The sequence below is a fragment of the Neofelis nebulosa genome, chromosome 1, assembly GCF_028018385.1.
Source record: "Neofelis nebulosa isolate mNeoNeb1 chromosome 1, mNeoNeb1.pri, whole genome shotgun sequence".
In the NCBI taxonomy this organism is placed as follows: Eukaryota; Metazoa; Chordata; class Mammalia; order Carnivora; family Felidae; genus Neofelis; species Neofelis nebulosa.
Window position 1 is genome coordinate 87,195,539 of NC_080782.1, and position 14,377 is coordinate 87,209,915.

At 39.6% G+C, this 14,377-nt stretch overlaps 1 protein-coding gene across 4 annotated transcripts in view; it reads right to left on the reverse strand.

Annotated features, from left to right (window-relative positions):
• POLR3G (RNA polymerase III subunit G) overlaps positions 1 to 14,377 on the reverse strand; it is a 102,459-nt gene that overhangs the window by 28,135 nt on the left and 59,947 nt on the right. The window contains exons 1-3 of one of the 4 annotated variants that reach the window (XM_058727263.1): positions 14,269 to 14,375; positions 5,910 to 6,050; positions 3,036 to 3,165 (exon numbers count right to left, since the gene is read on the reverse strand). In XM_058727263.1, coding sequence (XP_058583246.1) covers positions 3,036 to 3,165; positions 5,910 to 6,026 — 247 coding nt within the window. In that variant the 5' untranslated portion in view covers positions 6,027 to 6,050; positions 14,269 to 14,375. Of the gene's footprint in view, positions 1 to 3,035; positions 3,166 to 5,909; positions 6,051 to 14,034; positions 14,206 to 14,268; positions 14,376 to 14,377 lie in introns of those variants that run through there. The other 3 variants (XM_058727274.1, XM_058727250.1, XM_058727256.1) reach the window with 3 other exon arrangements.

The window sequence follows — 14,377 nt, forward strand, 5'->3', positions numbered from 1 at the left end:
CTCTCTTTCTCACTCTCTCTCTCTCTCTCTGCCCCACCTCTGCTCATGCTCTCTTGCTCACTCTCTTTCAAAATAAACAAATAAACTTAAAAAAAATTAAAGTTATGAATATCACTGCTCAAAAATAAACTCCAGCAGTGCCTGAGTGGCTCAGTTGGTCAAGCATCTGACTCTGGATTTTGGTTCAGGTCATGATCTTGCAGTTCATGGGTTCGAGCCCCACATCGGGCTCTGCACTGGCAGCATAGAGTCTGCTTGGGATTCTCTTTCTGCCTCTCCCTTGCTCACTTTCTTTCTCTCTCTCAAAATAAATAAACAAACATTACAAGAAAATCAAAAATCAAAATAGGGGTCTCATGGACCCTGATGGCACATTGACAGTTAACAAAAACCAAACTCCATTCATTCAACAGCAGATCTTGTGGCCATATTGCAGGTAAATGTTATGATTTCCATTAAGCTTTTGAAATTCTAAAAATGGCTTACAGAATGATCGCCACTGTCACTCCTGTTTCTACCTCAGAGGACCCCAGTAATGCAGGAACCCGAGCTGGGAACAATTGGATCAGATGCTCTCTATATATCCTTGCAGCTACAATTCATTAAAATAATAATATTGGTGTTTTTCTTTTATTACAAAAATAATAACTTTCCTTATAAAGAAAATACCAATCATTTCTATAATTCTACCTGAAAGCATTATAAACAAATTGTGAAAACATCACGATAAGATATATTTTTATTCTATGTCCTCAGTTCTTTGTGATTTCAATGCCCTGAGCCACTAGCCACAAGGTTATCAGGAAACCCAGAGATCTCCTACCCTCATTTAGTTCTTTACATTAATTCCTAAGTCTCTCTTTCTTAAAGCATATAGGTGATGAGTGATGGGAGAAGGCTGATAAAGGTACAGTGATAGAACACCATCCAGAATGTAGCTTCCTCTGACAGATGCATACTGCTGTTCAGTCTGGCCAATTCTTTCTCATTTATGGTGTGCAGAGTACATAAACATTATGTGTGTGTATATATGTATATATGTGTATTTATTATATTAACCTATATTCATGCATATGTATGTATATATTTTAAAAAACATTTTCAACTGTAGTTTTTTAAAACACATTACATCAGAAAAGAAAGGTAAACATGAAGATTTTGAAGGAGAATATACTTGTATCAATTTGGAAAATCCTACAGAAGTGTTTTTTTCCAGAAAGAAACAGAAACGATTCCTTGTATTCTTAAATACATTCTGTAGTCATCAAAGATAAAGAGCCTTGGGGCGCCTGGGTGGCGCAGTCGGTTAAGCGTCCGACTTCAGCCAGGTCACGATCTCACGGTCCGTGAGTTCGAGCCCCGCGTCAGGCTCTGGGCTGATGGCTCAGAGCCTGGAGCCTGTTTCCGATTCTGTGTCTCCCTCTCTCTCTGTCCCTCCCCCGTTCATGCTCTGTCTCTCTCTGTCCCAAAAAATAAAATAAACGTTGAAAAAAAAAAAAATTAAAAAAAAAAAAAAAAAAAAAAAAAAAAAAAAGATAAAGAGCCTCTTAATCCAGGTACAAGCCAACCACTCCCAGAAACCAGCAATGAAATTGTGTTCCCTGTTTAAAAGACTCCCAGATATGTTTTAATGATATGATATACTTGCAAATTAGACCTATGCTTTAATAATGACCACATTTAGTTAAGTCTGTTCCATACTCTAGAAAAAACAATAATTTTTAAAAGATTAAAGTATACCCTACACTATAATTTTTTCTAATAAGAATGTTTATTAGTTCATTTAATCTTTTTAAAAATCTTTACAATTAGAGCTTTAATTTCATTTTTGAACTCAGATAAAAGCATGTAACATAATCATGAAAGTAAAAAAAATCCGCACTTTTGAGATAAAAATATACCTTTCTAAACCACTATATAAACTTCAAGCATCTACGTTTGAAAAATAAATGAACTTGTCTAAAATGCTTCTTATAATTATAAGCACATGTAATATTACTATATAAGACTTTCTTTTCGACTCTTAGCCAGTTCTAAGTCTTTTAGAGAGAGAGAAAATGGAATGCATTTTTAATACTAATGGAATGAGATGATACTATATGAATTTCTCATGCTTTAATGATGTTGTTTTGGGAACTCAAGGATGATATTGATCTCTCTAATTTCAACATTCGAGGGCAGAAACTGAAAATCAATACAGACCTAATGTGCTAAATAACCACTCAGGAATGGGTTCTCTTCCTCTAAAACCACTTCCCACTCCCTCTCTGAGACTTTCAAGCCTTCTCCAATGGTAATTTCTCCTCTCTGTCCTTGGCATAACCAAGGAGTACACCCTTTATGTTTTCTTATGTACAAATCATAAGTCAAAAATATATTTATGGCTTCTAAAAGTTTTCACCAAAATATTAAATAATCATATTTAATTTTAAATACATTTTAAATTTAATATTAGATACAAAAAATTTATGTGTAAGGATAACCATTGCATTATGTACACATATGAGCAAAAAACTAGAAAACACTTTAAATCTAACAGCAGAGAACTACGTACTATTAATAATGTTATATACAGATCATGGAATACCACATAATGATTAAAAATCTAATTTTCCAAGAATATTGAGGACATGTGAACATGCTAATAACATGCTATTGGGTAAAAAAGGAAGATGCAAAGAATCCAATTTTATAAAAACCATACACATGCAAAAGAAAAAAATCTAGAATGTATAATAAAATATTAATAGATCTCTAGCCATAAGCATTAGAGGTGATTTTTACTTTTTACTGTTTCTGTTTTTTGTAATTTTCACCAAGCCTATGAAATTTCTATTAAAAGGTAATTTTAAAAATAAAATATCAGAAAGTTTAAAATACATTTTCTGTTGAATCAACAGAACTATGCTCTTTTATGGTAGTTGATAATTTCTGATGTAACTAAATCAATCAGCACCAAATTACTCTCTGTCTTATACACAAACACTGTCTCGTCTGTACACATTCAACCACATAACCAAAGGGTCCAAACCCACCTTGTTTTTCTTCAGGTGTTTCTAAATAATAAGGCATCCTTTTCATAGTTTCTCTCAACTCCTGTTTCAATGCCAGCATGTATTCTTCGCCCTCTCCTGCTTTCAGTGGCACCGGTTTATAATCTGTATCCTGTTTAAAAGACAATGTGTGTGTATGTGTGTGTGCCTTTTTAATAAAATAAGTTTCTTAACATCCTTTTTGTCTATAATCTGGAAAATTTCATTTTTATTGAAAAACTACATTTCCCAGGTACTAAGTTTTACAATCAACTGAAAAGACGTTGAGCTTTTGGAATCTATTTAACTTTTTAGCCTATTTCCTACTTTGCTCTCATTTTAGACAGTAGGAAAGATTCTTAATTTTCCTACTGACCACACCAACAAGTATTTTGTTATATAGTCTGTTGACTGTGATTACATGTTTTAGAAGTCAAGGCACCCAAATGAGAGTAACTGCTTTAGTCCCCTAGTAACCTCAATTAGTAGTGGTGGTATTGGTGGGAGAAGTAGCATTTAAAAAAAAAAAAAAAAAAAAAAAAAAAAGATTAAAAGTAGCAGTTATCATGTACAAGTGGTTACTCTGACCAGGATGTCCTCATCACTCAACATCCACGATCCCACTTAAAGTATCATCAGTACTTCCCCTTTTACAGTAAATAAACTGAGACGTGAACAATCTATAAGCTCATAAACCATGTAAATGACAAAGCGGGAGTTTGAATCTACATCTTCAATTTTATAAAATTACACACATGCACACATAGGTATATATATTCATGAAATACATATATTTATTAAAAAGTGGGGTCTCAGGGTATGTAGTAAAAGACATTTCTAAAAGAAAAAGACATTTCTGGTATCAGAACTACGTACAGGGTACATTTTCAAAATTTCACTCTGAGTTTATTCATTCATTCTACAGCTATTTATTGGGTGCTTACTATAAGCTAGACATGGCTAGACAATAAGAGATACCATGATGAACTGGTCAAACTTCTTGCCCTTAGGGAACTTACATACTAGAAGAGAAAAATACAAGAAATAAGTAAACAATGAGGAAATATGCAATTTGAGGTAGCGATAAGTGGCATAAAAAAAGTAAGGCTGGGGAGAACAAAGTGTGACTGACAGAATACACGGAGGTTGGAGGTAGTTGGTCTAGACAGGGTAAGCACACAGGACCTCTCAGGAAATCACATCTGAGTACTGCTCCGGAAAAAATTAGGAAGTCATCATGCAAAGACTTGGGAATAGATGGCTCCAGCCACGGAAACTGGCAGAGGAAAAGGCCTGAGAGAACAAGGAGGCCATGATGGCTAAGGAGCGAGAAGGACAGTGGTAGCAAGAGTCAGAGAGACACCAGCAAGGCCATATCGAACACAGCCAGTTTGCCAGCAGCAAGGAATTTCAATTTTATTCCAACTATACAACAACACAGTATGTACTAATATTTCCAGTGTTTAGAAGTAACCTCACACATGGAGAAGAGTTGTTTTCAAGGAAATCAATGTATAAAGTGATTGACATAATGCACAAACATGAGGTATCTGTCATTGTTCCAGGCTATACTAAATATCAGAAAGGCAAAATATCAAGAGCAAAAAGTAGAGACTCCCTGTGTAAGACATCTAGATCCCTAGATACATTTGTCCAGCGTCCTCTACTTACACAAATCATTCGACAAAAGACTTTTCCCTTCTGAAATAGGGGAGAAACTGCTGGATCGAAGGGTATCTGGTCATTTATGAGTTTTTCATTTTTTATATTGCAGCACATACACATCTGGAAATGTAAGCTCAGGTTTCAAACTAAATGTAAAGTGAAAGCCTTAAATTAAACATTATGCCAATTAGGTTTACAGCATATTCATTAGATTTAAAAGCAACACTAAATGTAGCAGGAACAACTAGATTTTGAGAAATAGCAACAAAACTCAAACTGACTTTAATAAAATAGAGAAATAAGCAAAAACCAAAAACAGCCGAGTGGGGAATCAAAGGCAAAACGGTACACTAGGGAGCAAAATCAAATTCTGTAGATACAAGATGAGAAGAAAATCATTAAGTGAAAGTCTAGTAGACTGAGGACCACTAGGGAGCACTGTAAAACCTAACCTTTTAAAAATATTATTATTTTTTTTTAATTTTTTTTTTTTTAACGTTTATTTACTTTTGAGACAGAAAGAGAGCATGAACGGGGGAGGGGCAGAGAGAGAGGGAGACACAGAATCTGAAACAGGCTCCAGGCTCTGAGCTGTCAGCACAGAGCCCGACGCGGGGCTCGAACTCACGGACTGTGAGATCATGACCTGAGCCAAAGTCGGATGCCCAACCGACCAAGCCACCCAGGCGCCCCTAAAAATATTATTTTGAGGGGCTGGGAGACATCATGATCTCACAGCTCGTGCAGTCGAGCCCCACGTCACAGTCTGCTAACAGCACAGAGTCTGCTTGGGATTCTCTCCCACTCTCCCTCTCTCTCTGCCCCACCCCTGTTTGCCTTCATTCTCTCTCTCTCTGCCAAAATAAATAAATAAACAAACATTAAAAAAATTAAAAAAACAAAATATTATTTTGGTATTGGAATACATCAAAAATAGCAACAGAAGAAGTAGGAAATGAAAAAATTCTTTCTTAGTTCATGTTGTACTGAATGTACTCACAGCAAGTTGTATACAGTTTCTTTGTTTTTAGAAGGCAGTGTAAAAATTAGAAGAGGTTCAGGGAAGAACAGTGGCCGTGAAGCACACTCTCTTTTACTTTCTTACACTTAAGATATTCTAAGGATGTTATATCTTCAGTCCTGTGCAGAATTTTAATTTTCTTTGAAAGATGAAAAAACCAGCCATGAGAAATCTGTTGTTAATGTACTTACAGGAAATAGTGGGGGTGGTTTCAGGACTACATCGGGTAGCTTTTCACCTCTGCCAAATCCAACTGCCTCAATATTAAAGGTGTAAGCTGCACGTCCGCGTCCTTTGTTCCCAGCCATCAGAACTAGTTATACCAGCAAATTCTGAAAGACATCACATAAAAAAAAAGGAAATCAACATTTTAAAGCAGAATATAAAACTCTGTCCCTTAAGTAGCATGGCTAATGGAAAATACTTCTGGAAAGCAAAACTTGTAAAGAAATAATAAACATACGCTAAACTGATTTCTGAACTCCTCACATCTACTCAGGTCTGGCAGGTGACATGATGATGGCCTCAATTACCTCACCAGGCCCTGGGTGAACAGCTGACCCTGGGTCCCCTTTGAGATGCTGCCCAGACCACTGCACACAGCCAGTTGATGCAATTCTCTCCACCTCTCTGTGATTTGGCATCAAGATTTCAGACATATGTAAAAAGTGTGGACAAGGAAAGGTCTGGCTGATGAAGACAGACCACCCAGCTTTCTCATTCAGCTTGAAGACTACCATGAGTCATATACACTTTAGATTTTTAAATGATAAAAAAAACATCTGAAATAGTTAAATTAAAGGTAAGATAAACCTGTACTCTTTTCAACTGTGGCCACAGTAGAGATGTCACATACTCAAGTTCTCTACTGAACTTGTGAATTGTCTGAAACAGGATTGATCTCTACAGTGTGAGAATTGAGCTGGCAGTATATTAACAGGGATCCCTATACCAAGGCTCTGTCACTACAAGAGTGCAGTTGACTGTCGTGGTGATTATGACACACATCCTCTAAGTCTCTTTTCCCACTGATAATACTGTGTATCAATCCTGCAAGTCCAAGAAAACAGCAATATATCCTCTCCTACCGACTTAACAGTTCCCCTTCCTCTTTCCTTACCGTTAGTTTTTGAAAAACTGAGGTCATTTCCTATACAATGCTTCTCCAAATTTAAGGCACACGAGAATTACCTAGGAATCTTGTTAAAATGCAGATTCTGATTCAGCTGGCTGAGAACCTGCATTTCTAACAAGCTCTCTGGGATTATCCATGCTACTGGTATGCGGGCCACTGTTTGAAAGTAGCAAGGTTGTGACATTCTCCCATTTCCGAATTTGAGGAACTGAATACATGAAATGCAGTATAACACATTCCTCTTCGTTGTATTTTCTATTTTCTAAATAGGTGAACTAGAGGCTTACTCAAATTTGAGTTTAATTTTTTACAAGGACACTTAAAAGAGTTGCTCTGTTCCTCCTACTGCATCACATCAGGATGCAAACAAAACCAATCTCTCTTTCTTTCTCTCCCTTTCTCTCTCTCACTGATGTTCTCTGGTCAGTGGGTTCAGGTGCTAGCAGTCTGTTTCATCTAGCATACAGTTCCCCATCACTTTCCACCTAATGATGTCAGCAGCCATTGATGATCGTAGCCTAGATTCGTTATTCCATTATGGGCTGTAATTTTATTCTTTCTGTATCTACTAATTGGAATTCTATCATGACTGAATTTCCTCATTCACTATTTAGCTACAATGAAGCATAAGTTGTAGAGGAAAGGTACCTATTCTAATACCCAAGCTCATTCCATGTGTCCACACTAAAAGAGAGGAGGATATCTAAATGGCCATGTTTCATTGCTGAGTCACTCAAGTATATGCTGAGCCTGCAGAAAGCAGGTCTTCCAAGTATGAAAACTGCTGAGCAAAAAGACACACTCACTCTAAGAAATGAATTGTGAGAGCCCTGTAGGCATGGTCAAGACCACTGGGCTTAATTCCAGTCTGGGATTTGCCCACAAGTAAAGATGAACAATTCCAGGCATTTCCCAAACTTGCCTGATCATGAGAACTGGCCAGAGAACTTGTTAAATATACATATCGAATCCTATGCAATCTTCAAGTATTCAAACCTAAACCAGAATCTTTGGAGGTGGGCTCTGAGAAACAGTTGGGAAAACTCACCCTAAGAAGAGAGTATGTCAGCTACCATTGTTTGATGGAAAATCCCTTGAGAAATACCAGACGCTGGAGCCTCTAAACTTCCGTATTTATCAAGTACCTTTGAATGTATAAACTGGTATCATTAATGAATGGATTGCCCTTGGCAGAAAAATCAATCCTAGCTCTTGAGACACCCTCAATGATTACATGGCCTTCTGGCCTACAAACCCATCTCTTTTTAGTTTGGCTATTATGAGTCAGGTCTCCTGTACCTACAGAAGCTGCCAAATTAATTTTCTTCTCTTGGAGAGCTGAGAGGTACTTCTTGGACTGTCTCATAGGGAAAATGGCTCACAAGTGAGGCCTAAGCATCAATCTCTGGTATCCTCTGAGTCAACCACTGCCATGTTTTTCTTTCACCCTCCCAAACTGCTTGAATGAAAGGTTTTTTATAAGCAGCTTTCCCCATTTCCTTATTATCCCAATCTTCCTCTACTTCATATAGGCCAATTTCATTGAGTCATTCATTCAACCAATATTGAGTATTCCAGGCACTATGGCAGGACCCATGAATAAAACCATGTCCCTGTACTAAGGGCAAGTATGTCAGTGGCTCAAAGAACACAAACATGTAGACAAATAAATGTGTAACATAATAGTATGTATTCTTGCTGTGGGTTGAATTGTGTCTCCCTCCTACCCACCCCGTACCTGTGAATGTATGACCTTCCTTATTTGGAAATAAAATCTTTCCTGCAGATGTAATCAAATTAAGATGAGGTCATAGTGAATCAGGGTGAGCCCTCTTCCAATGATGGGTGTCTTTCTAAGAGGGAAATGTGGACAGAGAGAAACACACACAGAGGGAAAACACCATGTGAAGATGGGAGGCAGAGACTGGGATGCTGCAGCTGCAAGTCAAGAATACCAAAGAGTGCCAGGAAGCACTGCAAGCTAGGAGAGGCCTGGAACAAATTCTCCCTCAGAGCCTCTGGAAAGAACAAACCCTGCCCACACCTTGATTTCACCTTGTTTTCAGACTTTGGGCCACCAGAACTGAGAGAGAATAAATATCGGCTATTTGAAGTCACCCAATTAGTGGTAAAATGTTATAGCAGCCCTAGAAACTCATCAACACAGCTCTTGAAAAAAAATAAATGATGGCAAGGGGACAGAGAATAATAAAGGGGTATGTTAGCTTTTCACACAAGGAAGGTCTTTCTGTGGAGGATAAATCTGAGCACCATGCCGGAGAAGGCCTGTAAGCCACAAGATAAGGGGATAAGGTAGACACGGCTGCACAGAGAAGGAGAAACAAGTGCAGAGAAAGAAGCCAAATGCTGGGAGTGTGTGAGGAATGAGAAGGCCATGTCCCTGGCGAGGAGTAAGGAACAAGAAGAGGCAGGTCAGGGACGGATTTTGCGGAGCCCTGTGTGAGTTGAGGTAAAGGGTTTGGCTTTTTACCTCACTTGTGATGGGAACTGGTTTCACAAAAATGTTGAAATGCAAAGGTCCCAATGGCTCCCAAGAGCAAAACCCACTGGCATTTAGTCCTCATTCATGTCTTGGACTTCCAAAGCACATGACTTGCTATGGCCTCCTCCCTTTTGAAATTCTCTCCTTCCTAGGCTTTATTAAAACTCTGGGGTTTTTTTGTTGTTATTGGCTACTTCTCTTCTTAAACCTCCTAAATATGGATTTCCTTAAGGTTCAATCTTTGGTCTTCTGCTTTTTTTTTTTTGGTCTTCAGAAAACACACCCGCACGCAGGGTTTGATGACCTCTCCCATACTATTATCTCCAACACTGACCTTTGTCTTGAATTTCAGCCCATGTTCCCACTATCAAAAGAATATTTGGAAAGCACTTTAAACTTAAAATACTGAGGTCATCTTCCCCCTACACCAACTGGCTTGCCTATTAGGCATTATGTCCCTGCTTCTATCCACAGAATGTTATTTTCCCAGTCACCAACACTTGATGACTTGGAGTGCATCAATATTGATTCCTCACTCTGTTCTACCCCTCCTATCGAATCAATCACCTAATTCTTCCTTCAAAATGTCCCTTCATTTCCATTTCCTCTACCATAATCCAGTTTAACCTCTTTCTACATCACTTTTGAGTGACTGCAAGTTTTGTGGTATCCCTTGTTCTTCCTATTTGTTTTAATTTATTCTTCCACATTATTCATCCTAAGGCATAGTTCTGATCATGTCGGTCTTCTCATCTTCCCTCTTCACTACAGGATTAAATCCAAACTTCCTACCCAAGTATTCAGGGCCCTTTTAAGATGCCTGCACTCCTGACTCCTTGTATCATCATGTCTTGTTTACCATTCTCTCCACTACAACCTACCCCATTTTCCTCCCTGCTTAACAGTAGCCCCTTTCACCTGAAGATCCAGGCTAAGTCCAGTCTCCTTGATAACCTTATAGAAGAATATTGGCTGTATCCTCTTACATATTCACCTTCCTTGACCTCTGCTTTTGTTTAGGTCTTTACCATCTCTAACACAGAACAAATAAATTCCCATTGCCAGCCTCCCACTTTCAACCCACTCTCCAGTCATCTCTCTAGAACATAAACCTTGATGTGTCACTCTCCTTACCTAACAAAATCCACAGCAGTTGCTTCACCCCACTTTGCTCTTGTAAAGATCCTCCAATAAAATAACTGCATTTTAAAAAATTGAGGTGTTACATATTGCTACTCTTCAATTTTGGAATAGAGACAATGCACCTTTTGGGAAATGGGCCTTTTCCAAAGGCAAGGAGTTTCACTTATGTTTTGTTTATTTCTTTGGCCATATTAACAGAGATTTTATATCCCCACTGTCTAGCACAGTGCTCTCTATATAGCAACAGCTCCACAATTAATGTTAAGCTCTCTTTCCTTCTCTTTCTTTTCCTTCCTCTCTTCTTTCCTTCCTTTCTTTCATATGGTGTCATGAGCAAAATCTACCCAAAGAAGCACAATTCAGTCAGCCTACTCTTAACATTGTTGTTTTCTTTTAAACTTCCAGAACTATAAAGTTGGAGACCTGGAAGTACACTAGAAGCATCAGAATGTACAAACAAAACTCAGGCTTCATACCAGAACAACAAAATCAGAATCTTTGGGGATGGGATTCAGGCATTAGGACTTTTCAAAGCATTCCCAGAGTTTACAGCATATAGCATAAATTAAGATCCACTGCTTTCTGGGGTGCCTGGGTGGCTCAGTATGTTAAGCAACTGACTTCAGATCAGGTCATGGTCTTGTGGTTCAAGTCATGTGTCAGGTTCTGTGCTAACAGCTCAGAACCTGGAGCCTGCTTCTGATTCTGAGACTCCGTCTCTTTTTGCCCCTCACGCTCACGCTCTCTCTGTCTCTCAAAAATAAATATGGTTAAAAAATTTTTTTAAAGAACCACTGCTTCCTATTAAACTTCACATTTTGTAAAAGAGGAAAGTGAAGCCCTGAGAGGTTAGTTGATTGCCTAAAGGCACACAGTTAATTTCTAACAAAGACAAAACTGGGTTAAAGCCTCAGGTACCTTTCCATTCTCCATTCATCCACATTACACTACCTGAAACACATTCCCAGGCTAGTTGAACACTTTTTTAATCCCACAGATACTTTTACTAATCTTTACAAGGAAGTGAATTAGCAATGGCAAAATTAACTGACTTTCAAAGTATAAAATCAGAAGCATCATCCTTCCATTTTGGATTGCTTCCTGAAAATTCCTGTTCAGAACTGTTCTGAGCTGGTTTGATGGGTGTTGTTCAAGCATCCAAGAGCTGAAATGCAAAGTCCATTCTGTTTGACTGTAGAGACAACACTACGTCACAGGCTGAGGTAATATCTGAAGTTCCTCCTAGTGGTAACATTTTACGAGTTGTGATTGTGGCCTAAATGTGTTGTCTTCCACATCTCACACTGCCCCTTGTACATAGTGGCTACGTGAATGAATGTACAATCTGATGTAAGTAGGCATGGAAGCTGGGGGAGGCACCAAAAGACAGGTCACAGCATCTTTCCTGATAAATGACACCTCAATTGTCCCAGTCAGAACCTGACAGTCATGTTGTCCTCCTCTCCACCTTCCTTGATACCCTTATAGAAGAATATTAGCTGTATCCTCTTACATATTCACCTTCCTTGACCTCTGCTTTTGTTCAGGACTTTACCATCTCTAACACAGAACAAATAAATTCCCATTGCCAGCCTCCCACTTTCAACCCACTCTCCAGTCACCTCTCTAGAACATAAACCTTGATGTGTCACTCTCCTTACCTAACAAAGCTTTGAGTCTAACTCTCTGTCTCTTGCCCCCTACACACCACACTCTAGCCACTCTCTACTCTGCTACATCAGCTCTTGCATGTAGCATTCCTTCTGCCTGGAATGCCTTCCTCCCGCATCCAACTACACAACCCCTGGCACCATTTAAGATGCTGTGCAAATGACACCTCTCTGTGACCATTTTCTCTACCCAACAAGGAGACAGATCTCTCCCTTGTCTGTTTCCCAAGTACTACAGTGCTTTTATTACCCTTTTAAAGATCATGTTGTGATTGCCAGTTCTTGTCTGTCTCTCCAGTAAGCCCTTCAATTAACTATTCATCAAGTATTTATTAAGCACCCTCTGTGTCAGACCATCTTCTGCACACTGGGAATATAGCAGTGAACAAAACAAAGTTTCTGCTCTTGTGGAGCTCATAGTCTAGCACAGGAAATGGCAAGAACCATGTCGAGAACTAAGAAAATATGGACATCCAAGGGAGTGTGATACAAGCAGATGGATCTGTAAATATGAAGGCCTCCTTGAAGACTTACATTTCCATGCTCTATCACTTACCAGAGCCTGGCAAAAGTCCAACAAATACTGGGTGAATTATTGCTGAGCTCATGGCCTAGTAAGGATATCCCTCCATTTCTCCTACAGCGGTTTCCCTCTGCCTATGGGAAAAATGTCTAAACTACAGAAAGCTCTGTACTTCCCAGCTGAGAGCATCCTGACAAACAGTGGTCTTTTAAGCCCTGCTCAAATGCTACTCTTCAATAATCCTTTTCATCTGTATCCTTATAGCACCTAGCTTTTACTTCCTCTGTGGTATATACACCATACTGTTTTATATTGCAAATAGGTGTGCATAAATATCATCTTCCCTCAAATTCTTGAGAACCCAAATCATGACTTATTTTTCTTTTCTTTTTTTTTTCCACTCAATACTATTCTCACAGATCATCTAGCTCAGGGACTTGCATGTAAGGACAGCCCCAAACAGTGGCTGAAGATTAGGAAAATATTCAGAAAAGCTACATCTCCACCAAAGGTTTTTAGGAGTGTAGGAGAGGACAGTACATCTCTCCTATGAAGGTTTATTAGTAGCTGCCACAATAAGGGTTTTCATAATTATTTTTTACAAAGTTAGCTCATGGGTATCTTTATAATTAATCAAGTTCTCCAGGGAATTTTTGAAGCCTAACTTGATGTTTCAATAGCTGGGAGGTGCTAGGTGGATACAGGGATCTGGTGTTCATAGTGGGGGTGATTTATATGGCGGGCTGGGCCACACCCAGATATTATCCACGTTTTCTGTTCTCACAAGGTGCGACTGCCTCCACCTTTACTTAGTTGAGCCTTTTCTACCAACTTTCTTTGCTCTCTTTCAAGAGCTGACAAACTAACCCCCCCCCCCCACAAAATGGAGGGTAGGGGAAGGAATACAGAATTTCATTTTTTATAAGAGCATTAAGACGTTATTAACAACCCTTCTCCCCACGATACAGGTTAAAGTGCCAAGAGTTAAGAAAACATACTGAATAGTCTGTCCTTAGCAGCAAGTCTGCGGCAATGACTCGTGCCTGAACCAATCACATAGTCCCCAGATTTGAAAATCTACCATCAGTTACAGCATAAATCCTCTTCCAACTCACTGCAAACAGTCCAGGAAGTGGAGCCTCGTTAAGATCGGGAAAGGGCGGTTTTCAAAGATTTTGAAGGGATTAGAAGGGAAAGGTAAAGCTATCTCCCAACTACCCTCAATCCTGAAGCGCTTTATTGAATCTCCACCTCTGACTTCCCCCACCTTCTCCATGTGCCCCTTTAACTTCTCTCTACCTTCTCCATCGCCTCCCAACCCCTCAATTGCTCCCTCTGTTACCTGCGGTCTCGAGGCTTGGGTAAAACTGTGCACCCAAAGTGCCGGCCGGCAAGGAAGGGGTGCACACAGAAGGCGCGAGCGCTGGGATACGGGTTCCACCTCTAGAGAAGCGCGCTCCGCCCTCCACGCGGGCTCAGAGCCTTGTTCCGATCCCCAACAGTTAGCCCCGCCCACTCTCTCTCTAGGCCCCGCCCCCTGGGCAAGGAGCTTTTTAGCCCTTGGCAGGCGCCGTACTTCTCCATCCGGTTTGGCCTGACTCTTTCGGCGCTGGCTGGAAGTGCGCTTGCCGGAGCGCAGTGGGTGGGAGGACCTGGCACCTCCCCTGGCCTCTGCAGTCAGACCC